At 47.6% G+C, this 24,063-nt stretch overlaps 1 protein-coding gene across 1 annotated transcript in view; it reads right to left on the minus strand.

The window, feature by feature from the left end:
- Nucleotides 1-24,063, minus strand: part of LOC134348310 (unconventional myosin-X-like) — a 92,918-nt gene that overhangs the window by 53,351 nt on the left and 15,504 nt on the right. Inside the window, exons 2-11 of the mRNA XM_063051487.1 lie at nt 13,873-13,971; nt 12,825-12,980; nt 10,853-11,040; nt 9,779-9,913; nt 6,473-6,597; nt 6,181-6,194; nt 5,052-5,136; nt 3,870-3,973; nt 2,282-2,411; nt 1,981-2,099 (exon numbers count right to left, since the gene is read on the minus strand). Coding sequence (XP_062907557.1) covers nt 1,981-2,099; nt 2,282-2,411; nt 3,870-3,973; nt 5,052-5,136; nt 6,181-6,194; nt 6,473-6,597; nt 9,779-9,913; nt 10,853-11,040; nt 12,825-12,980; nt 13,873-13,971 — 1,155 coding nt within the window. The remainder of the gene's footprint in view (nt 1-1,980; nt 2,100-2,281; nt 2,412-3,869; nt 3,974-5,051; nt 5,137-6,180; nt 6,195-6,472; nt 6,598-9,778; nt 9,914-10,852; nt 11,041-12,824; nt 12,981-13,872; nt 13,972-24,063) is intronic.

A 24,063-nucleotide genomic window follows, 5' to 3' on the forward strand; every position in this document is an offset into this window, starting at 1 on the left:
ACAGATTTACACAGATGCACCATGGAGAGCATTCTGACTGATTCCATCACCATCTGATATGGGGGTGCAAATGTACAGTATCCGATAAAGCCACAGATAATCGTAAACTCAGCCAGCTCCACCATGGCCACTAGACCCCCTGTCCCCCCCATCCCCAGCATCAAGCACATCTTCAAAAGGCGACGTCTCCAGAAGGCGGCATCCATTATGAAGGGCCTCATGACCTAGGGCACTCTCTCTTCTGCTTACTATCATCGGGGAGGAGTTACAGGAGCCGGAAGACACGCTCAGCACTTTAGGAAGTTTCTTCTCTGTCATCAGGTTCTAAACAACCCATGAACACGACCTCCCCATTTCACTTTTGCCCTGCTTCATTCATTTTAACTGCAAATTGTAACTCTTCCACAAAACAAATTTCAAGACAAATGTCAGCGACGACCTGGTTTTGCTGAAGGGCCTTGGGATGAAACGTTGACTGTTTACTCTTCTTCAGAGTTGCTGACTTCCTCCACGTAAATAACCGTGCAGGTAGGAGGGAGGCTTCCCTCATGACATAAAAGCGTAATGTTGAAAACAGGAGTAGAAGCAGCTCACTCGACCGGCGTCTGCCCGTCTCTCACTCATTCCACTACCACACCCCAACTCTCTGCGTAGACGTGACACTTCTGTGTTTATATGCCAACCCAGCGACTCGCCCTCGACAGATCTCTGGGCTGACCAGTTCCACAGGATCACAACCTAGGAACACAAGAGATTCTGCAGACGCTGGAGATCCAGAGCAACACACACACACACACACACACACACACACACACACACACACACACACACACACACACACACACAGTGCTGGAGGAACTCAGCAGGTCAGGCAGCATCTATGAAGAGGAATAAACAGTCAATGTTTTGGGCCGAGACCCTTCATCAGGACTGGAAATGAAATGGGGTGGTGGGGGGGGGGGGGGAGAGAAGAAACGTGACTGTAGAGGCGGGGGTGGAGGAGGAGGAGTACAATCCAGCAGGCACAACTTTCCCAGACTGAGTGACTGGCCGTTGTCAGATCTCTGGCGTAGAAAATTCCACAGGGTCACAACCAACTGAGTCCTAAACATTTCACATGCATCCTGAAACCATGATCCTGGTTCAAAATCCCTTCAGACAGGAGAAACAACCCATGTTCCCCCCACTGAGCCCTTCAGACTACGATGTGCCTCTGCAAGACCCAAGGTCATGACACCCTCAGGTCTTTCCACCAGCTATAGACTGGGACATACGACACAGGCCCCTGTACCCCACTGCCCAGTCCTGCACAGAGACACCCCCAGCAACCCCTTCAAAAGCTGAGCTCCGGTCCGAGGCAGGTCTCGCAATCGATCTGTCCTCTCTCAGCCGCACTGCTACAGGAGGTAGTCAGGAGAGATGGGGGGGGGTGGAGTTAGGGTAGGGGAGGCGAGGGGAAGGGTAGGGAGAGCAAGTATGATGGACGGTGAAGATGTGGTGGGGAGGGGAGGGATGGGGAGAGTTAGGTTGATGGGCCGTGAAGGTTAGGTCTTCAGAGGTAGGAATGGGTAGTGAAGGTTCGGCTCTCAGAGATAAGGAGAGGTAGGAATGAGGAGGGATGGGTGGTGAAGGTTTGGTCTTCAGAGGTAAGGAAGGGAGGGATGGGCAGACACGAGGAAACCTGCAGATGCTGGAATTTCAAGCAACACACATAAAAGTTGCTGGTGGACGCAGCAGGCCAGGCAGCATCTCTAGGAAGAGGTACAGTCGACATTTCAGACCGAGACCCTTCGTCAGGACTAACTGAAAGAAGAGCTAGTAAGAGATTTGAAAGTAGTGAAGGTTAGGTGTATGGAGGTAAGGAGAGGTAGCAATAAGGAGGGATGGGTGGCGAAGGTCTGGTCTTCAGAGGTAAGGAGGGTAGGGATGGGTGATGGGTGGTGTGGGCGAGGCTGGGGACGAGGATACAACGACACTCACCTGCTCTGTGGTCAGAGGTGTGCTAATCTCCTCACCCCTCAGGATCATCGAACGATGTGTCAGGACCTCAGCCAACTGGTCAGCATCCAATCCCAAAAGGTCACTGAGAGTGTTCAGCACTAAGCGTAAAGAGAAAGTGTGATGGTGGTGTGTGATGGGACGGAGCGGGGAAGGAGGATAGGGGCAGCAAGGGGAATGGTGGAGCTACAGCATGATTTCCATCGTGGCTCTGTTGCCATTTCTGTCCCAGAACAGCTCCTTGGCACTGGACCCTGCTGAACCCAGACCCCTGAACCCTCACCTTCCTTGTTAACTATCTGGGCACCCCCAGCGGTGATGAACTCGATGTTTCCGAGCTGCAGGATGGCCGACAGGAGCTTCAATACATCCTTCACGTCCTCAGCGCTGAAGCCCAACACCAGCAGAGCCCCCTGGGTTAGAGAGAGCGTTAGCCAGCAACAGTCACTCACAACCCGCCAGTCATCCCTCTAACCCCTCCTCAACCCCCCCAAAATGGTCCGTGCCAGGACAAGGCAATAATCCCAGTAATGTGGGGCAATGGGCATGGGCACTGGACATTTAGAATCAGAGTCTCCCTCTGTGTTTGACACTTACTGGGAGCATTGTATACGAAAGGCCTGAAGCATTGGTGATGATCCCAACCTCCAACTGCACAATCTCTTTGACCCACTACCGCAGGAAGGACACATCAGAACTCAGACTACCAGGCTGGGTAACAGTTCCTTCCCTCAGGCTGCGACACTAATGTATATCCTATCACCACCGACATCTCATCATTGGGTCAGTGTGGTGTTTCCTCTTTATTGTAGAGTTTATCTGTGCTGTGCACTACATGCAGTTCAACTATATTTTATTAATGCAACAGATTTTTAACACCATAAATCAGCGAGTCGTTTGTTATGTCTCCCCTCTCGCTGTGAAATGGTGACGCCTCTTTTTCCCTTATTAGGGAAAGAGAGGGCCTGTGGTATGTCGAACTGGGTGAACTAGTAGTCTTTGGGGTACTGCAAGTCTGTGTATTTATTGATGCTTTGCTGCACGCTTGAGTGCTCGGTGAGGGGGTGCCAATGCTTTTTTCTGGTGGGGGAGGGGACATTGCTTTGCTACTGCTTATGCATGGAAGGGGGGAGCTGGGGAGGGGCTTTGGGGTTCTAACATTTAACTGTCATTCGGTCTTTGGGGCACTCCTCTGTTTTAGTGGATGTTTGCGAAGAAAAAAATTTCAGGATATATATTGTATACATTTCTCTGACATTAAATGTACCTTTGAACCTATTTATATTAATATTTTGTTTCTGTGCAGTGTGAGATACAGGTTTTGTGGGTGAACCATGGTCTGGAGGAACATTGTTTCGTTTGGTGGTATCCATGTATGAGCAGATGACAATAAATCTAAACATAAACCTGGGACAGGTTTAATATCACAAACATAGGTCATGAAATGTGTAGTTTTGCGGCATAAAAAGATAGAAGTACTTGACATGGACCCCGAGGTCTGGGGAGTGGACAGTCCAACTCTGGACACGTGGACCCTTGATCATATGGGCTCCCGAGACCTTGGAAACTGGACATCGAGACCCTGGGGTCTGGAACCTGGTCACTGTGGGTGGACAAGGGTCCAGTCCCCAGGGTCCATGTCAAGTCCTCAGTCCAGTGCCCACAAAAAGATCCAATGTCCTGTGGTGGACTCTCGGACACATTCCTAGACCGTGAACACTCATCCTGGAGACTGGACATTTGGACCTATTCCCTAGACAGTGACAAGTGGACATGGACCCAAGCTGTGGACTGCCAGTTCTCACCCCGTTTCTCCCCCCGCCCCACAGGCCCAGATCAGCTCTGCTCTCCCCCCCCCCACCCCAACTCACCATCACTTTCTCAAACAGTAGCTTGTCCTCCTGACTCTCCGCCGACGCTCCGTCCGATTGCTGGAGATACCGGGATTCCACGGTCCCCGCCAACCCCAGGTCCTCTGTCCAGTGTTGACAGACATTATAGGTGTGGGGGGGAGAGAGAGTAATCAGATGGCTCAAACTAAAGCAATCCCTTTTGCACCCATCCACACCTTCACCAGACGGCTGGTGGCGCAGTGGCGTCAGCGCTGGACTTCGGAGCGAAGGCTCCTGAGTTCGAACCCAGTCCCCCCCTCCTCCCCGGGCACGCTTTCCATCTGGGCTGGGTTGAGCGTCGAGCTAGCTACTCGCCTCGTAAAAAAAACCAAGGGTCAAGTCAGGAACGTTCATACCGTGGCCCGGTTAATCCGAAAGGAGACCAATCTTGACGTTACACGCCAGACAAGAATGGCTGACTGTCTGGTGCGACAAGCTACGAATGGCACCCTCACCCACCCCATCACTCCAAAGTCAGTCAAGTTAAATTTATTATGAAAGTATGAAGTACGTACATGTTACCATATACTACCTTCAGATTCATTTTCTTGCAGGCATTTACAGGAAAATAAAGAAATGCAATAGAATTTATGAAAACTATGCATAAAGACTAACAAACAACCAAGGTGGAAAGAGAGACAATTTGAGCAAATGAATAATACTGAGAACATGTGCGGAGAGTCCTTGAAAGTGAGTCTGTAGGTTGTGGAATCAGTTCGGAGTTGAGGTGAGTGAAGTGTGTGCACGCTGGTTCAGGAACCTGATGGTTGTAGGGTAATAGCTGTTCCTGAACCTGGTGGTGGGGACCTAAGGCTCTTATACTTCCTGTCTGATGGTACTAACAAAGGAGCCCTCTCTACACCTGCCTTCCCCTCGGCACTACGACCCAGACCCATTGCCTGCACCCGTAGGTGCTCCTGTTGGTCTCACCCAACACCCCACCTCCGCCACCCCCTGTCCCGTTTCCCTGGCTGGGACCTGTTGGCTCCCCACACAGTTGTGGAATTTAGTCACAGATGGCTATGGAGGCCCAGTCATTTAGTGTATTTAAAGCAGAGGCCGATGGGTTCTTGATTAGTCGGGGTGTCGATGGACAGGAGAATGGGGTTGAGAGGGATAGTAAATCAGCCATGAGAGTAGAATGGCCTCAGTCCGACTCACCTTTCTGCTGAGGCTCCATCCCAGCCAGCAGTGCGTAGAAGATGTGGAAGTTCCTCTCGGCTGGGTTCTGTCTCAGCACTCGGTTCTGCAATCACCAGGGAATTCGGTTCTGATGAAAAGGGTCTCGGCCCGAAACGGCGACTGTTTAAACCCCTCCACAGATGCTGCCTGACCTGCTGAACTCCTCCAGCGCTTTGTGTCTGTCTGTGTCCGCACGTGTATGTGTGCATATGCTCACCATCTAATAGCACAGACGGAGACCATTTGGCCCATCGAGTCTGTGCTAGTTCCTCATATTCTCCTCTGCCATGCTCCCCAACTTGCCCCCCTCTCTCCTGGTTCCCTCTGAATGACTGTTTTTGTCCCCAGAGGCAGTGGGTTCTTCACCATCTCCACACCCAGCTCGAGGACTGATCTACTGGAGGTTGCCCAGAGGTGGAACTCCGTGGTAGGGAACTCCAGGTGTGGGGGAGGGGAGAGTGAGGGGACGTCCCATGAGTCAGGGGCTAAGGGATTCCCCATCCTTTTCTGGTTGGCTGCAGGTGACTAATGCTGTTCTCCATGGGAATAGGAGCTGAGGCCAGTGATCGGTCAGGATTTCACTGAGAAGAGAGACAGTGTGTGGGGCTGAAGACCTGTATCTTTACCTCAGGTTCTGCTGCTCTCTGAGATGAGAATAATTAAACTCTAATCCGAGTTTCCATTCCCTCTCCACTCTTGTGTGGGGTTAACCGAGAGGATCCGCAAGAGAAAAGAGGTTTCATTCGAATATACCCATAAGGAAGCAGGAATGCAAGTACAGAACATCCTCCCTCAAACTGTGGGAGCCCAGGGTAAGCTGGTACTCTTTCTGACTGGGGTCAGATGGTGTCCTCCCCTCAGTCTACGGGGGCTAGCATGAGCTGGTGGTCTCCCTGGCTGGTGACATGGTCCTTGGCTTGGACAGTGACGACTGGAGAGCAGGCGAGGAGGGGAGAGAAGTGGCAGAACCTTGAGGATCTGCTCCTTTGTGATCCTACTTTGCGGGAATTGAACAAAGTCTGACTCACACACACACACACACACACACACACATACACACACACGGGCCGAAAGGCCTGTTTCTGTGCATTTTGTCTCTAAGACTCACCTTTTCCAACAGATCTGAGACACGGGTTAAGGATTTAATGGGTCGACTGTGTATCATTTCACTCAGGAGGAGGTCTGTCAGAGTTGACCATCATTCGCACACCACCCCTCTCCTCTCAGCTTTCACCCACCCTCGTACCACCTCCTCACTCATTCCTCACCCCTTCCCCTCTCAGTCTCCTCGACCCAGTGAGCCAGGTTGCCCTGTTAGTGAGCAGGAGCAAATGCAGGGGCCGGGGGCGGGGGGGTAGAGGCAGCCCTGAGTCACCACAAGGACAAGGTGGGAAGGATACAGTCGACAATGCTTCCTCCTTGAATATTCCCATTCTCAGAGAAGTGAAGTTGGATAAACTTCCCAAATCGACTGGAATTATTATTGTAAACAGTCTTGGCATTCCCGAAGGCTTCCATCACTGGGCTGTGGGAGATATTAAACTCCTTAGCGTACAGATGCCATCAGTTGATCTAACTCCCTGCTCCAGGCACTCCCAACTCCCACTGTCACCCACTCATCCTCAGATCCGGTTGCCATCAACTTGCACATCTGCGTGTCCTCCGATCCGGTCACTCCCGACTCCCGCTGCTCAGGGACCACCCACTGACCCTCAATCACTCCATGTTTCAGTTCCTGGAGGGAATGAGGGTCAAAGAGCTAGCCAGAGCTACTTGGGGGATGGACAAGGGGAAGCGTACACGGATGGAATCTGTATGTTCGAGAGAAGAGGCCATCTGGGTCCATTGTGAAAGGAAGGAAAAGCTGGGCATTTCAGCCAATGATTCTGTACCAGAGACCAACAGATCCACTCCTAACACCTCCCCATACCTATGCAATGAAGGACTGTAATATTCCTGAGAACGGATCCCAACAACCTGCCCATCACTGGGGTAAAACAAACTGTCCAGTAACCCTTCTGCCCTTGTTAAACAACGGTCCAACTTGACCAGCTCCCGACTGCAGCACCACTCTGTGACCAGCGTGCAGAAGTACAATCAGAGCTCCCACAGCTTCCTCCCTTGCTGATTTTAAACAGCCTAGGATAAATTTCAACTGGTGACTTGCCCACTTTCAACAATCTTACTTTATGATCTTTATCATCCACTCTTAAGTGAAGACAACCATAAAATATTCATCAAGAACTTTCCACACATCCCCAGGCTCCACCAAGAGGTTACTTTTGGCTAATGTAACCCAGCTCTTTCCTCGATCCCTCTTGCTTTGAGTTCTGAGGAAAATCCTAACGGAGTTCTTCGAGGAAGTGACGAAACAAATGGATGAAGGTAGAGTGGTGGATGTGGTGTATATGGATTTTAGTAAGGCGTTTGACAAGGTTCTCCATGGTAGGCTCATTCAGAAAGTCATGAGGCATGGGATCCAGGGAACTTGGCTGCAAGGATTCAGAATTGGCTTGCCCACAGGTGGTAGAGGGTGGTGACCTCCAGGCAGATGGTTTCTGCCTGGAGGTTGAAACTACTCTTGTTCTGCAGCGATTAGTTCTGGGACCCCTGCTCTTTCTGATTTCTATAGATAACTTGGATGAGGAAATGGGAGAGTTGATTAGTAAGTTTGCAGATGGCAAGAAGGTTGGTGGAGCTGTGCATAGTGCAGGCGGCTGTTGTAGATTACAACAGGACACCGAAAGGATGTAAAGCTGGGCTGAGAAGTGGCAGATGGAGAAGTGTGACATGATACACTTTAGAAATACAAGATTCTCTGCAGCATGGAGGAACGGGGCGGGGGGGGGGTCTTAAAATACAAGTGCTTGGATTTTTCAAAGTTGCCATGCAGGTTGATAGGGTGGTTAAGGTGTATGGTGTGCTGGCCTTCAGAGATTGAGTTCAAGAGCAGTGAGTTAATGTTTCAACTCTATAAAAGCCCAGATAGACCACACCTGGAGTACTGTGTTCAGTTCTGGTCACTTCATTAATAGAGATGTATAAGATTATAAGAGACATAGATAGAGTGGACAGCCAGATCCTTTTTCTCTAATGCCAGAGGACAGCCTTTTAAGCTGAGTGGAGGGAAGTTGAGGGGAGATGTCAGAAGTAAGATTTTTATTTTTGCACACAGCCTGCCAGGGGTGGTGGCAAATGCAGATACATTAGGGAAATAAAAGGTCCTTAGTTAGGGCACATACATGATAGAAAAATTGAGGGTTATGGGCCTTGTAGATGAGAAGAGTTAGATTGATCAGAGAGTAGGTTAAAGGGTCAGTACAACATTGTGGGCCCAAGGGCCTGTATGAGGTTGTAATGTTCTATGCGTCATAACTCACTGGAAAACAAAAGGTAAAGCTAAAACATTGAAAATTCTGAAGGGACTTCACAGGGTTAATCTTCCAAGGAAGAATCGTAAACTAGGTGCAATAATTTCAGCAGAAGGGGAACTTCGATTTATGATGGAGAAGAGGAGGACTTCTTCTATGACCGCTGAGAGTCATAAACCTTTGGAGTCACTGCTAATTCCAGCCTGAGTTTTTTGGTCTAGTGGAGGGCCAAGAATTATGGGAAACAAGCAGGAAACGTGGAGCAAAGGCAAGATACCCATGAACTTGGGAATTTATTTGTGATCATGTGAATCAGTAGTGATGCAGGGACCTCAGACTAGATGATTAACTATAACCTCAATCCCGCCTACACAGTAACCTGTCACCCCCCCCTCCACATACAATCTGCCACTGTCTCAATCAGCCTACACAGTAATCCATCAGCCCCTCACATACAATCTGCCACTGACTCAAATTCGTCCAATGATTTTGCTTTTATAGCCACACCTGACATACCAGATGGATTCTGCTGCCAAGGCTAGGGTTTATTTTCTGACCAGGTGAGGGTGAACTGCTTTGGAACAGATGCAGTCCCTCTGGTGACGGTGTTCCCTTACGACAGGGTTCCAGCCTGTCCCAGTCACAATACACTCAGTGGCCACAGTATTAGTTACCTCCTCTACCTTCTGTTCCTGAGAAAGTGGCTACTGACTGTAAATTGTGGTTTTCTGCCTCTGTAGCCCATCAGCTTGAATGTTCAATGTGTTGTGCATTCAGAGATGCTCTCCTGCACACCACTGTGGTAATGTGTGGTTATTTGAGTTACTGTTACCTTCCTGTCAGCTTGAACCAGTCTGGCCATTCTCCTCTGACCCCTCTCATTAACAAGGCACTTTCACCAACAGAACTATCACTCTCCGGACTTGTTTTTTGTTTTTCACACCATTCTCTGTAAACTCTAGAGACTGTTGTGCACAAAAATCCCAGAAGTTTCTCAGATACTCAAACCACCCTGTCTGGCACCAACAAACATTCCATGATCAAAGTCACTTAGATCACATTTCTTCCCCATTGTGGTGTTTGGTCTGAACAACAGCTGAACCTCTTGACCATGTCTGCATGCTTTTATGCATTGAGTTGCTGCTACGTGATTGGCTGATTGCATTAACGAGCGGGTTTACCCAAGCAGCTGCTAAGTGTACATTTCCCAGTCAGCAAGGAGGGGAACCTGCAGGTGGTGGTGCCCCCTGTGGCTGCTGCCCTCATCCTCCTCAGTGGTGGAGTGACAGCACTCAAGTCCTCTGGGTGTGTGACGGCAGTGGGCCAGGTACTCACCTGCTCTCCAGAATGGCCTGTTCCACGTGCGTGCTCTTCTCGTGGGCCAAGGCTCCAAGGGACTTCTGGCTCATGACCGACAGGAACTGAAGCAGCAGCTTGGTGTTCTCCGTCTTGCCTGCTCCCGTCTCCCCACTGGGCAGGGAGTCGGCCATGGGGTGGGAGAGAAACACATCCACAGGTTAGACTGGCCTGGTGATCGTGACAGAGCGAGCCATGCACTGAGTAGCAATCCGCCTCACCAGCGTTCAGATAGCCGTCTGACAATCCAAACTCCAACGAACTAAATCTGGGAAGATCACAGCCTCTGAAAATAAGGGGCAACACAGTATCATACCAGCTAGTGTAACGTCTCACAGTGCCAGCGATCGGAGTTCACTTTGCACCACTGTCCGTAAGGAGTTTACATGTTCTCCCTGTGACCATGTGGGTTTACTCCAGGTGCTCTGGTTTCCTCCCATAGTCCACAGACACATGGTTTAGAGTCAGTAACATGTGGGCACGCTACGTTGGCACCGGAAACACGGCGACACTTCCGAGCTGCCCCCAGCACATCCTCGGACTGTGTCGTCCGTTGCCACAAACATCACATTTCGCTCTATGTTTCGATATACATGTGACAAATTAAGTTAAGGTACCTAATTAACAAACGAGAGACAATCTGCAGATGCTGGAAATCCAGGCAACACTCACAAACTGCTGGAGGAACTCAAGGTCCGGGCAGCATGCACAGAAAAGAGTAAATAGTCAGCGTTTCAGGCCGAGACCCTTCAGCATTTAATGAACCTATCCTGGATACCTCACGTCCTCTTCAGAAAGATTGATTTGGAGATACAGCACAGTAACAGGCACTTCCACACCAATGATCCCATAATGTCCATGTGACCAATTAACTATTAACTCGTAGGTCTTTGGAACGTGGGAGGAAATCAGAGCTCCGAGGGAAACACACAGTCATGGGGAGAATGTATAAAATCCTTATGGACAGCGATGGGAATTGAATCCCAATCGATGACCGCCGGCACTCTAAAGGTTATACTAGCCACTAGTAGACCGTGCCGGTCTGCTACCCACCTGATAAGCACACACTGGCTGTCCCGTCGCTTCCAAAGGCACCTGTAGCACTCGTTGGCGATGGCGAAGATGTGGGGTGGAAGCTCTCCAAGTTGGTGCCCACTGTACAGATTGACCATGCTGGCACTGTACAGACTCTCGATGTGTTTGTACGGGTTCACTGCTGTCAGGATCGAGCCAATGTTCGTCTGGAAGAAACGCACAGTTAGCATTTGGGAGCTGAGCAGTGTGTTGGCTGGGGTTGGAACAGTCCCGTCCCGCTGGTTGTGCTCATCGCTAGTTCCCTTCCTGAATCACTGCCCTCGCGGGGCTGGGTTGGACCTCCAGATACCACAGAGTATTTGCCCGAGACGCAGACAATCACATGGGCAGGGAATGCCCTGAATCTCTGCAGGTCCTCACAGGAGGCTTCACTGGGATTCTTGGTGAGCAACAAGAAGCAAATGGAGTCAAAGTACGGATCCTACACTTTTAGAAGGACATTGTCGGGACTTGAGGACCCAAGTTAAAAAGGAAAGTTTGAATCAGTTAGGACTTTATTCCCTGGAGTGTAGGAGATTGAGGGGAGATTTGATAGAGGTTTACAAAATTTTGAGTGGTATCGATAGAGTAGATGCAAGCAGGCTTTTTCCACTGAGGTTGAGTGAGACTAGAACTGGAGGTCATGGGTTAAGGATGAAAGTTGAAATATTTAAGGGGAACATGGGGGGGAACTTCACTCAGAGGGCAGTGAGAGTGTGGAATGAGCTGTCAGCGTGAGTGGTGGATTCGGGTCCAATTTCAACTTTTAAGCAAAGTTTGGAATCAAAATCAGGTTTATTATCACCAGCATGTATCATGAAAATTGTTAATTCAGCAGAAGTTCAATGCAATACATGATAAAGTAGAAAGAAAAATATAGGTAAATAAGTATATTAAATAGATTAAAAATAGTGCAAAAACAGAAATAGTATATCTTTTAAAAAATGAGGTGATGTTCATAAATTCAATGTCCATTTAGGAATCATATGACAGAGGGGAAGAAGCTGTTCCTGAATCACTGAGTGTGTGTCTTCAGGCTTCTGTACATCTTTGCTGACAGTCACAATGAGAAGGTGGTATGCCCTGGGTGATGGGGGTCCTTAATAATGGACGCTGCCTTTCTGAGGCACCGCTCCTTGAAGGTGTCTTGGAGACTGCGGAGGCTAGTACCCATGATGGAGCTGACTAACTTTACAACTTTCTGTAGCTTCTTTCTTGTTCAGTTGTACCTCCCCACCCCCTGTACATCGACAAAAAATTTCTAGTGTTTTAGTGACAAACCAAATCTCTTCAAACTCCTAATGAAATAGAGGTACATAGATGAGAAGGGTACATAGGGTCCAGGGGCGGGTCAATGGGACTAGGCAGGATAATTGTTCAGCATGAACTAGATGGGCCAAAGCTCCTATTTCTGTGCTGTTGTGCTCCATGAATCTATGGAAAGGTGGCAAAACTAGAGGCAATTTACCTAAATGTATGCAGATTCCTACATTTCCTTGCAGTGGAAGGTGGCCATTCAGCCTATTGAGTTTATGTCAACTGTCGGACTCAGGATTGGTTAAGCAAGCTAGAGCTTTGGAATGAAAGAAGATGAGAGGTAACTTGACAGAGGAGTACATGATAAGAGGCATAGATAGAGTAGACAGAGACCTTTTCCCCAGGGCAGCAGTGACCAATACTGCTTAAGGGGAGTAGAGGAAAGTTTGGGGGGTGGGGGGTGGGGGGGGGGATGTCAGAGGTAGGATTTTTTTGGTGCATGGAACACACCAGCAGGGGTGGTAGAGCCTGGTACATTGGGCTGTGTAGGACAGAAGAGTTAGATAGATTGAGAATTATGTTTATAAACTTCTATCTTCCAGGTCCTGTATCCTGAATGCTTTCACCCTGACACCTGGGCATTCGGCAGAGAACAGGAAGAGGGAAGTGACAACAGTGGAGGAACATGGCGTACGTAGATCTTATCCTGCCTGTATCTCAGGAAGAGGTTGTAGAGAATGCTGGACTCGTGCAGGTCAGCGAGATTCGACATGTCGTCCGTCCCATCCACACTGGTCTGGTGCATCGGCGTGGCAAGCTCCAGGGTCACAGGAGCCTTCAGGGAGAATTCCTGGAGTGGGAGAGAGGCGGGACAAGGAATAGAGAGAGTGGGGAGGGAAAGGGAATGGTGAGGAGAGGGAGAACAGTATTGGGTGATAGGGAGAATGAGGGTACGGTAGTGAGACCGAGGGCGAGGGAGCAAAAAAAGAGGAATGAAGAGATAGGGAGAGAGGGATAGGGAGAGGGAGAGTGGGAAAGGATAGAGAGGAAGAGGAAGAGAAAGATAGGGAGAGGACAGTAAGATGATGTTCAAAATCTCATCCAAAAGCAACAGCTCCCAAAGTACATACAAAACTCTCTCAGTATCATCCACCTCTCAGTGTGACCTTCCCTTGGTACCTCCACTCCCACAGTGTGACCCTCCCTCACTTCCATCCATCTCCCTCAGTGTGACCCTCCCTCAGGACCACCCATCTCCTCCCCAATATGGCCCTCTCTCAGTTCCACCTCCCCCAGAGTGTGACCCTCCCTCAGTACCACCCACCCCTCCCAGTGTGACCCTCCCTCACTTCCATCCATCTCCCACAGTGTGACCCTCCCTCACTTCCATCCATCTTCCTCAGTGTGACCCTCCGTCAGTACCACCCCTCCCACAGCGTGACCCTCCCTCAGTACTCCCGCAGTTTATCCCTCCGTCAGTACCACCCCTCCCTCAGTGTGACCCTCCGTCAGTGCCACCCCTCCCACAGTGTGACCCTCCCTCAGTACCACCCCAACTACAGTGTGACCCTTCCTAGGTCCTGAGGCACTGTTCTCGTAGTCAGGACACTGATAGAGCAGGCGGCGGTGGGGCCTCAGTGAGGGGGCACCACAGATGTCTATCCCAGCTTCCTGCTGCATCTGGAACCCCATGGAGACCAACCGGTCAGAGTGGGGTGGAGTGAATTGGGAATCTCTCTCACCTCTCCGTAGTCTGTGGTGAAGTGCACAATGCCATCAGAGACGCTCGTAACCCGGCTGGGCAACAGTTGATTGGCCACCCGGAGCCAAACCTGGCAACCCTGGAATACAAACAAGATTCTGGTCGTTAACATAATCCATGGCCTGGATACAAAGCAAATTCTGGCCATTAACATCTCCAATGACCAGGAATACAAACCAAATTCTGGCTGTTAACATCTCTGACGACCTGGATTACACACCAAATCTGGTCATTAGCATCTCCAATGATTTGGAACACGAACCAAATTCTGGCCATTAACACCTCCCAAGACCCAGCATACAGATGCAACCACAAGGAGAGCAACCCAGTCTCTACTTTCTTGAGGAGGTTCACCTTGTCAGAGAGCACCAACAAACTCCCATGGATATACTGTTGAAATCAATGTTCTGAAAGGCCTGTTCCTGTGCTCTGTCTTGTAGGCAATGATAGGAGAACAGAATTTAGTATCATTTTGTACAGCGCAGGCGCAAGCCTTTTGATCCACACCATCTCTAGTAATCGCATGCCTGCATTAATTCCACCTCTGTGCCCCACTGTTTCAAGTATTGGACTAAATGTCTGTTAAATGTTGTCACTGTTCCTGTCTCCACCACCTCATCGGAAACACCAATGCCCAAGAACAGGAAAGCTTACAAAAAGTGGTCGACACAGCCCGGTCCACCACAGGAGAGCTGTCCTCACCAATGAGCACATTTACAAAGAGCACTGCCACAAGAAAGCAGCCTTTACCAAGGATCCCAACCAGCCAGGCCTTGCTCTCTTCTGTCTGTTGCCATTGGATGAAGATACACAAGGCTTAGGTCCCACACCACCAGGGTCAGGAACAGTTATTACCCTACAACCATCAGGCTCCTGAATAACCTCACTCACCTCAACACTGAACTGATTCCACAACCTACGGACTCACTTTCAAAGACTCTACAACATGCTCGCAGTGTTGTTCATTTACTTAATTATTTTATTATTATTCTTGGGTAGTAGGTAGTGGCTCCATATGTCACTACTACAGGGCATGATGACCCTGTCCTACACGAGACCTGGGCTCAGCTGGCTCCGGCTGACAGTGCCCGGTATGGGCCCCTATCCAGGGTTACGGATCCCACTGCCTTGTGGGTATCTTCGGGAGAAGAGAAGGCTAAGGAGTAAACTCTACACAAATCTGGAGTGGAGCCCCTAAGGTGGCTGGATGACGTATCACGTCACCTCCTGGCAGCTCCTGCAGCCAAGCTGATGCCAAATGTACTGCTTCGCTTTCCTTTGGACCACATCTGTGAGGCCGAGAGGGGGATCTTGATGTCTGGGCAGCCCAGGATCTCCATATTCATCGCCCAGGTCTGTGCCCCGAGGGGCGCATCCATTGTCTATTTAGACAGACAGAGCCATTACATTACAATATTATTATTCTTTTTTTTGGTTGTTTGCCGGTCTTTGTTTTGTGTGTAGGTTTTCATTGATTCTATTGTATTTATTTGTCCCACTGTGAATGCCTGCAAGAAAATAAGCCTCAGGTTATACGGTGACATCTACATACTTTGATAATAAATTTACTGTGCTTTGAACTTTTGAACCTCCTCTAGTCGTTCATCTCAGGTATCAACTACTCTGATAAATGTACCCCTCAGGTTCCCTTAAATCTCCCTCTCACCACAAACCTACAGCCTCTCATCATTTTACATACAGTGGTGCTAGAAAGTTTGTACCTTGTAGAATCTTCTCTATTTCTGCATAAGTATTACCTAAAATGTGATCAGATCTTCATGCAAGTCCTAAAACTAGATAGAGAACCCAAATAAATAACACAAAAAAATTATACTTGTTCAGTTATTTATTGAGAAAAATGATCGAATGTGTGTGAACCTTTGCTTTCAGTAACTGGTGTGACCCCCTTGTACAGCAATAATGGCAACCAAACATTTCCGGTAACCGTCCATTGATTGGAACACTGACTCCAAATAGCTTTTGTAGAAGGCATTACCCCAGAGGTTCACATACTTTTTCCAACAAATACACGTAATATTGGATCATTTTTCCTCAATAAATAAATGAACAAATATAATTTTTTTGTGTTATTTATTTAATTGGGTTCTCTTCATCTAGTTTTAGGACTTATATGAAGATCTGATCACATTTTAGGTCATATTTATGCAGAAATAGAGAAAATTCCACTGGGTTCACTAACTTTCTAGCACCACTGCAACTCCATTATGTCAACTCTCAGCCTCCTTCACTCCAGTGAAATTCGACACAGCCTACCTAATCTCTGATAGCTCAAGCCATCCAGTCCCAGTAACATCTCTATGAATTTTCCCTGAACCCCCTTTTAGCTTAATCACAATCTTTCACATAGCGTGTGACCAGAACTACACACAATACTGCAAATGCGTAACTGTAATAGGACGTCCCAAAACTCGGCTGATGTAAGCCTTCACCATCCTGTATATTTGTGGTCAAATTCAGGGAACTGTGTACCTATTCTGCTGGGTCTCTGTTCGTCAACACTCCCGAGGACCCTGCCATTCACTGTGAATATCCTTGTCTGGTTTAACTTCTCAAATTCCACCACTTTGTCTTTCTCAGATTTAATTTCTATCTGCCTTTCTTTGGTCTGGTTTCCCAGTAGATTTAGATCCTTGGGCACTCTTCTTCAGAATCCACGTCACCAGTCTATATTCTCTTTCATAATGGTTTGGCATGGCAACTGCTCTTTACACTACCACAAGAATCTGCAGAGTTCTGGACACAGCCCAGCTCATCATGGAAAACAAGTCAAAGTCAGCATGGTTTCTGTAAAGGGAAATCTTGTCGAACAAATCTTCTAGGAAATAACAAGCAGGGTGGATAAAGGAGAGGCAGCAGATGTCATTTACTTGGATTTTCATGAGGCATTTGATAAGGTGCCACATGGAAGGCTGCTTAACAAGATAGAATCCTATGGCCTTACAGGTAAGATACTGACTAGATAGAGGAATGGCTGACAGGCCATTGCGAATGGGAATAAAGGGGGCCTTTTCTGGTCAGCTGCCAGTGACTAGTGGTGTTCCTCAGGGGTCAGTATTGGGACCACTACTTTTCAGAGTGTTTGTCAATGATTTAGATAGTGGAATTGATGGCTTTGTGGCAAAGTTTGTGGATGATACAAAGATAGGTGGAGGGGTAGGTGGTGCTGAGGAAGCAATGCGATTGCAGCAGGACAGGCAAATTGGAAGAATGGGCAAAATATTGGCAGATGGAATAGTGTTGGGAAATGTATGATAATGCATTTTGGTAAAAGGAACAATAGTGCAGACTATTTTCTAAATGGGAAGAAAATTCAAACAACAGAGGTGCAAAGGGACGTAGGACTCCTCATACAAGACTCCCAGAAGGTTAATTCAAGGGTTGAGGCTGTGGCAAAGGAAGCAAATGCAATGTTGGCATTTATTTCAAGGGAAATAGAATATAAAAGCAAGGAGATAATGCTGAAGCTTTATAAAACACTAGTCAGGCTGCACTTGGAGTATTGTCGACAGTTTTGGGCCCCTCATCTCAGAAAGGATGTGTTGTCATTGGAGAGAGTCCAGAGGAGGTTCACGAGGATAATACCGGGAACGAAGGGGTTAACATATGAGAAGCGTCTGGCAGCTTTGGGCCTGAACTCACTGGAATTTAGAAGACTGCGTGGGGATCTCACTGAATCTTATCGTATGTTGATAGGACCAGATAGGGTGGATGTGGAGAGCATGTTTCCTATGGTGGGGTATCCAGAACTAGAGAGAACAGCCTCAAAATTGAGGGGTAACCTTTTAGAACAGAGGTAAGGAGGAATTTTTGTAGCCAAAGAGTGGTGAATCTGTGGAATGCTCAGCCACTGTCTGCAATGGAGGCCATGTCCATGGGTATAATTAAAGCAGAAGTTGATAGATCCCCGATTGGTCGGGGCATCAAGGGATACGGTGAGAGGACAGGTGTATGGGGCTGACTGGGATCCGGAATCAGCCATGATGAAAAGGCAGAGCAGATTCGATGGGCTGAATGGCCTAATTCTGCTTCTGTATTATGGTCTAAGCTAGGCTCCCCTCAGTGGGCTCTCTCTGAACATCTCACTGCCTCAAATAAAGCAGCCAACAGAATTGAAAACCCTCCCACCCTGAACATTCTCTCTTTTCACCTCTCCCATTAGAGGCAGAAAATACAAAAGCCTGAAAGCATGTAGGACAGGCTCAAAGATAGCTTCCTCCCCCTGTTACCAGATTTACATTCAGATTCATTTATTCATCACATATACATGGAAACAATACAGCGACGTGTGTTGTTTGCGTAAAGAACCAACACAACCCAAGGGTACGCTGGGGGCAGGGAATATTTCCCGAGTCCGATCAGAACCCTATCTCAATCTACCTCATTATAACATTGCACTTCATTGACTACCTGCACTGCCCTTTCTCTGTAGCTGTAACACTTTATTCTGCATTCTGTTATTGTCTTACCTTGTTCTACTTCAACGCACTGAGTAATGATTTGATCTGTATGAACAGTATGCAAGACAGGTTTTTCACTGTACCGTGGTATGTGTATCAATAAAAAACCAATATCAACTTGAAATCATTAATATACATTATGGGTCAACAGAGGATCGAGCATTTAATCATCATAATCCCTCAGCAATGAAGTCAACTCAAGAAACATGAAAAAACGCTGAAATGAAATTGGTTGGGCCTGAGTGAACAAAGGTGACAACAAAATGGAGGAGCACAGACCCAGGGAGAAACGGATTGTGGGTATAATTATTGGCATATGGTGACATGTGACCATGACTGAGAACTAAGAGCTCCGGAGTCCTTGATGTTTGGATTGGACAGACTAAATGAGAAGGGAAGGTATTTGCCTGATTAAAGGGTAACAGGAGATGGTGCTAAGGGATGAACCCAGCCCTGGAGCACAGAAAATAGAACCGTCATGGGTGGGGCTGAGGTGTAACAGGGGACAAGCTCTGGGTGGAGGGTTTTACAGCCCCCACACAACAGTAGCATCAACTACAGACAGAATTAACCAAAATATAATCAAAGGTTGAAGCAAATTCATGGGTAGCTTTAATTTTCATACGGACAGGACAAAGCAAGTTGGCAGATGTGGGATGGAGCAAACATTGACAGAAGTTTCCTGGGATAAAATGTGACGGAAGGACCGAGGAAACAAGTTATCTTTGACCCTACCTTGAAATGGGGCAAAGTATTCAGGAATCCTCAGGGGTAGGGGGAAACCGGGAGTGACCACCTCATGAAAGAACTTTGCATTCAGGTTCAGAACCAGAAACGAGAGTGGAGCAAAGGCAACTTGAAAGTGTGAGAATGAGTGGTCAGAGTGATGGTCGTCAGCAGATAAACAATGACCAGACTTAAGGGAATATTTCAAATTTCCTCCAAAAATCAGCTGCAAACATTTCTAGCATTTTGTTCTGATTTCAGGTACCAGTATCTATATGAAAATGTTGGATCAACATCAGTTGTCAAATTGCTGGGTCCACCCTCAAGAACGGATAACACATTGTGGACTGAAGGGCCTGTTAATTGTGCTGTATTGTTCTAGAGTACAGGGCACTTAGGGATACATTCTGAATACATGGAATTAGTGAGTGTTTACAAAGTGTAGTTAATAAACTCAACGATGGCTTTGAGGCAGCAACACATGAAGAGGGTCCAATAAATGACGTACAAAGAATTTCAAAAGAGTTTCATAAGGAGTTACATAAAACTTGTCAAATAAAATAAAGGCACACATTATTTATTTGAGGATACCCTGTTGGCGTCATTGGTGAACGGTTGAAAAACAGAAGATTTCTAACTTCAGATTTGGATTTTTTTTAATCACACATACATCGAAACATTCCCAGAGGACTGGAAAATGGCAAATGTCACCTCACTCTTTAAGAAGGGAGGGAGGCAAAAGACGGGAAATTATAGGCCAGTTAGCCTGACTTCAGTGGTAGGGAAGATATTGGAGTCTATTATTAAGGATGAGGTTTTGTAGTACTTGGAGACACATGATAAAATGGAACAAAGTCAGCATGGTTTCCTTAAGGGGAAATCTTGCCTGTCAAGTCTGTTGGAATTCTTTGAGGAAATGACAAACAAGATAGACAAGTAAGAGCCAATGGATATTGTTTACTTGGATTTTCAGAAGGCCTTTGACAAGGAGCCACACGTGAGGCTGTTTAACAAGATAAGTGTCCACAGTATTACAGTAATGATACTCGCATGCATGGAAGATTGACTGACTGGCAGGAGGCAAAAAGTGAGAATAAAGGGGCCTATTTTGATTGGCTGCCAGTGACTAGCAGGGTCAGTGTTTGGACTGTTTCTTTTCATATTATATGTCAATGATTTGGAAGATATCAATGATGGCTTTGTGGACAAGTTTGCAGACAATACGAAGATAGGTGAAGGAGCAGGTCGTGTTGCAGGAGCAGGAAGTCTGCAGCAGGGCTTAGATTCGGAGATGGACAAAAGTGGCAGATGGAATAGAGTATCAGGTATGATCACACACTTCAGCAGAAGGAATAGAGGTGTAGACTATTTTCTAAATGGAGGAAAATACAGAAATCGGTGGTGCAAAAGGACTTGTGCAGGATTCCCTACAAGTTAAATTGCAGGTTGAGTCAGTGTAGGGAGGTCAAATGCAAAGCTGGCATTCATTTTGAGAAGACTCGAATACAGGAGCAAGGATGCAATGCTAAGACTTTATAAGGCACTGGTCAGACCGCACTTGGGAGTACTGTGAACAATTTTTGGCCCCTTATCTATGAAAGGATGCATTGGAGAGGGAACAAAGGAGGTCCACAAGAAGGATCCCAGTAATGAAAGGATTAGCATATGAGGAGTATTTGATGGCTCTGGACCTGAGAAGGGGAGGGGGGAATCTCATTGAAACCTATAGAAAATTGAAAGGCCAAGAGAGCATGAATGTGGAGAGGATGTTTCCTGCAGCGAAGGAGTCTAGGACCAGCGTCCACAGCCTCAAAACAGAGGGGTGTCCATTCAGAACAGAGATGTGGAGGAATTTCTTTAGCCAGAGGATGATAATCTGTAGAATTCATTGCCACAGATGGCTGTGGAGACCAAGTCATTGGGTATATTTTAAAGCAGAGGTTGATAGGTTCCTGATTCGTAAAGGTGTCAAAGGTTACAGATAGAAGGCGGGTGAATGGGGTTGAGAGGGATAATAAATCGACCATAATGGAATGGTGGAACAGACACGATGGGCCAAATGGTCTAATTCTGATCCCGTATCTCACGGTCTTATGATGTGCTGGGGCAGCCTGCAATGCAAGCAAAATAAGTTGTGTGTGTCATGTTCGGGCTGGAAGGCTGTGACGGGAGGAATGCCACAGAGATCAGGGCAGGTCTCAGCTGCTGACAATCTGTTTGGTGTCTGTTTATTATTGTCCCTTGTACAAAGATGCAGTGAAACACTTAGCCATTTAATTACTTTGCTAATTAAATAAACCAAGCGCCGTGGAGAGCACGGACCCCGTGACAGGGCAGATCAGAGCTGCAGAGAGAGTACAGACCCTGTAATGAGGCGGATAGTTCAGTAAATGGAGATGCAAGATGACTGACCGTGGTTTAATGGGTGGGGGGGGGGGAATGGCGGGATGCTGTATTTCTAAACAAGGAAAAATCAGTAAATGTGAGCGTAGATAGGGATCTGGTGCCTGGTTCGCGAGCCAGAGACCGAGTACTGAGTCAGTGAACAGAACGTTGGTCATTAAGTGTGGTCATTTCCCTCTGTTACTCCCGTACTTCATCAGCTCTCAGAGACCTGACATCATGAATCATGTTATGTGCAGCCTGTTGTACATAGACACTGGATGCCTGGCAAAGAAACAAGTCACCGCACCCAAACAAACAACCTAGCAATACAAACTACACAAACAGGCCATTCAGCCCAACTCATCCGTGCTGACCATGGTGTCCATCACCACCACTACTTTCTCATTTCCTGTCAGTGTACCTTACATACAAACACTTCCGTGCCTAATATCACTTTATGGACCTACAATCAATGTATATAAGCAATCTTATGTATTTATATTTATTGTCAAAGAAATTTTTCTCACGCTTCCAGCCGGGGACAAGTATCAATTTTAACTGACGTTTTCATGACAAACTGTGCCATTTTCATCAGGGATTACCAGTTTGTCATGGAAACATCGGTTATAATCGATACCTGTCCCCGGCTGGAAGCCCAAGAAGAGCTTATTCGTCACACAAGCCTAGAAAGCACTGGATCCTTTATTTACCGTGTTTTAATTATTTTGTTCTTTAACTTATTGTGATTTTTATGTGCTGCATCAGATCGGAAGCAACAATTATTTCTTTCTCCTTTACTTAGAAATAACATTAAACAGTCTTGAACCTTGATATATTTAAACTAGTTTGGCCCAAACCCCTCTGTCTTTCCTATCCATTTGCCTGTCCAAATGTTCTTAGAACATTGTTGTCTCTGACATTCAGCCAGAGACTCATTCCACCATAGAGATGCAACACAGATAGTCATAAGAAGCCATTCCTGCCTGTGGCCATCAAACTTTACAACTCCTCCCTTGGAGGGTCAGACACCCTGAACCAATAGGCTGGTCCTGGACTTATTTCTAGGCATAATTTACATATTACTATTTAATTATTTATGGTTTTATTACTATTCAATTATTTATGGTGCAACTGTAACGAAAACCAATTTCCCCCAGGATCAATAAAGTATGACTATGACTATGTACCTGACTACCACTTACTCGGGCAGTTAGGACCACCCATCACATGAAGAAATTGATCCCCAGGCCCCTCTTAATTCTCTCCACTCTCACCTTAAGTTTGTAGAGAGACAGAGTAATAAGGCACAGAATCAGGCCCTTTGGCCCAACTGGTCTGTGCCAGCCCTGCTTCCTCCCTGCTAATTCTAGTTATGGGCACTTGGCCCACAACCCTCCAATCCCCTCCCCTCCATGCACCTATCCAAATGATCCTTAAATGTCCCAATTGTACCCACCATGCCCACTTCCTCCGACAGCTCACTCCAGATGTTCAAGTGAAAAATAAAATGGAAATCTGAATCCCTGTGACTATTGACAATGTCAGTCCTGACACCATCGACCCTTAAATCAAACCACTGACCTCTGGCACCATCGTCCCTCTGCCACACTCTGTGACCCCTGACAGCATCACGCCGCATCCAGGTCCTCTGATCTCTACCCCATGACCTTTCACACGTGCCCCATGACCCTTGTAGGATCTACTTTAGGTATTATTTCTGCGGAGGGCTTTAACCCGCAATCCTAGGCTTACACTGCTCTCCATCTCGCCCCTCTCACTGGTTCCCCCTTTCTTTAATTCCCTCTTTTTTTGTCCTGTTGTCCCCCCTCAGGCACGCCTGTCCTCCATTTCCACCACCCTAATCTTTCCCCCCTCTCACTGACGCTCCTTCAAACTAGCCCCCTCCCTCTCCTTTATAAAACTTTTGTTCTCCACTCTCTCCCTCTAGCCCCACCCACGCCCACTTTCTCCTCTAACCCTTTGTCTTTCTTTACCCTCTGTCCCTGGTGCACATTCACATATGCACACACACCACATACAGACACATTTAGGCTGATTCATTAGAGACATTAATAGACGCGTGGATGATAGAAAAATGGAGGGATATTTGGGATTGATTTTAAGAGTAGGTTAAAGGGCTGGCACAACAGCATGGGCCAAAGGGTCTGCTCCGTGTAGTGTTCTATGTTCCACACAGAGCCACCTCTCCCTCCCCCCCCCCCCCAGTTGTCCTGAGCGACCTGCCAGCAGCCTCTGGAATTCAGCCACACCCCGGCCCGATCAGCCCATTCCTACCGGATGAGTCAGTGAGTCGGGGCAGGAGGCTGGAGCCCCCCCCCCCCAGCACCCAGAGTCAACTCTGCCCGGGCTCTAACCTGACAGTCACTCACTAGTTATCTGCGAATGATGAACGAGGCTGAGGGCTCATCAATAATTAACGGGGAGCGACTCCCACCTCTCCACGGCTGTTAATGGACGGTCTCAAACCCACCCGAGACTCCGGGGAGGCAGGAGGCAGGAGGCAGGAAATGGCCGTACAAAACCACAGCTCGCTGCTATTCCTGAACCAGGGGCGCAGGATA

Source organism: Mobula hypostoma, chromosome 6 (assembly GCF_963921235.1).
Source record: "Mobula hypostoma chromosome 6, sMobHyp1.1, whole genome shotgun sequence".
NCBI classification, from domain to species: domain Eukaryota; kingdom Metazoa; phylum Chordata; class Chondrichthyes; order Myliobatiformes; family Myliobatidae; genus Mobula; species Mobula hypostoma.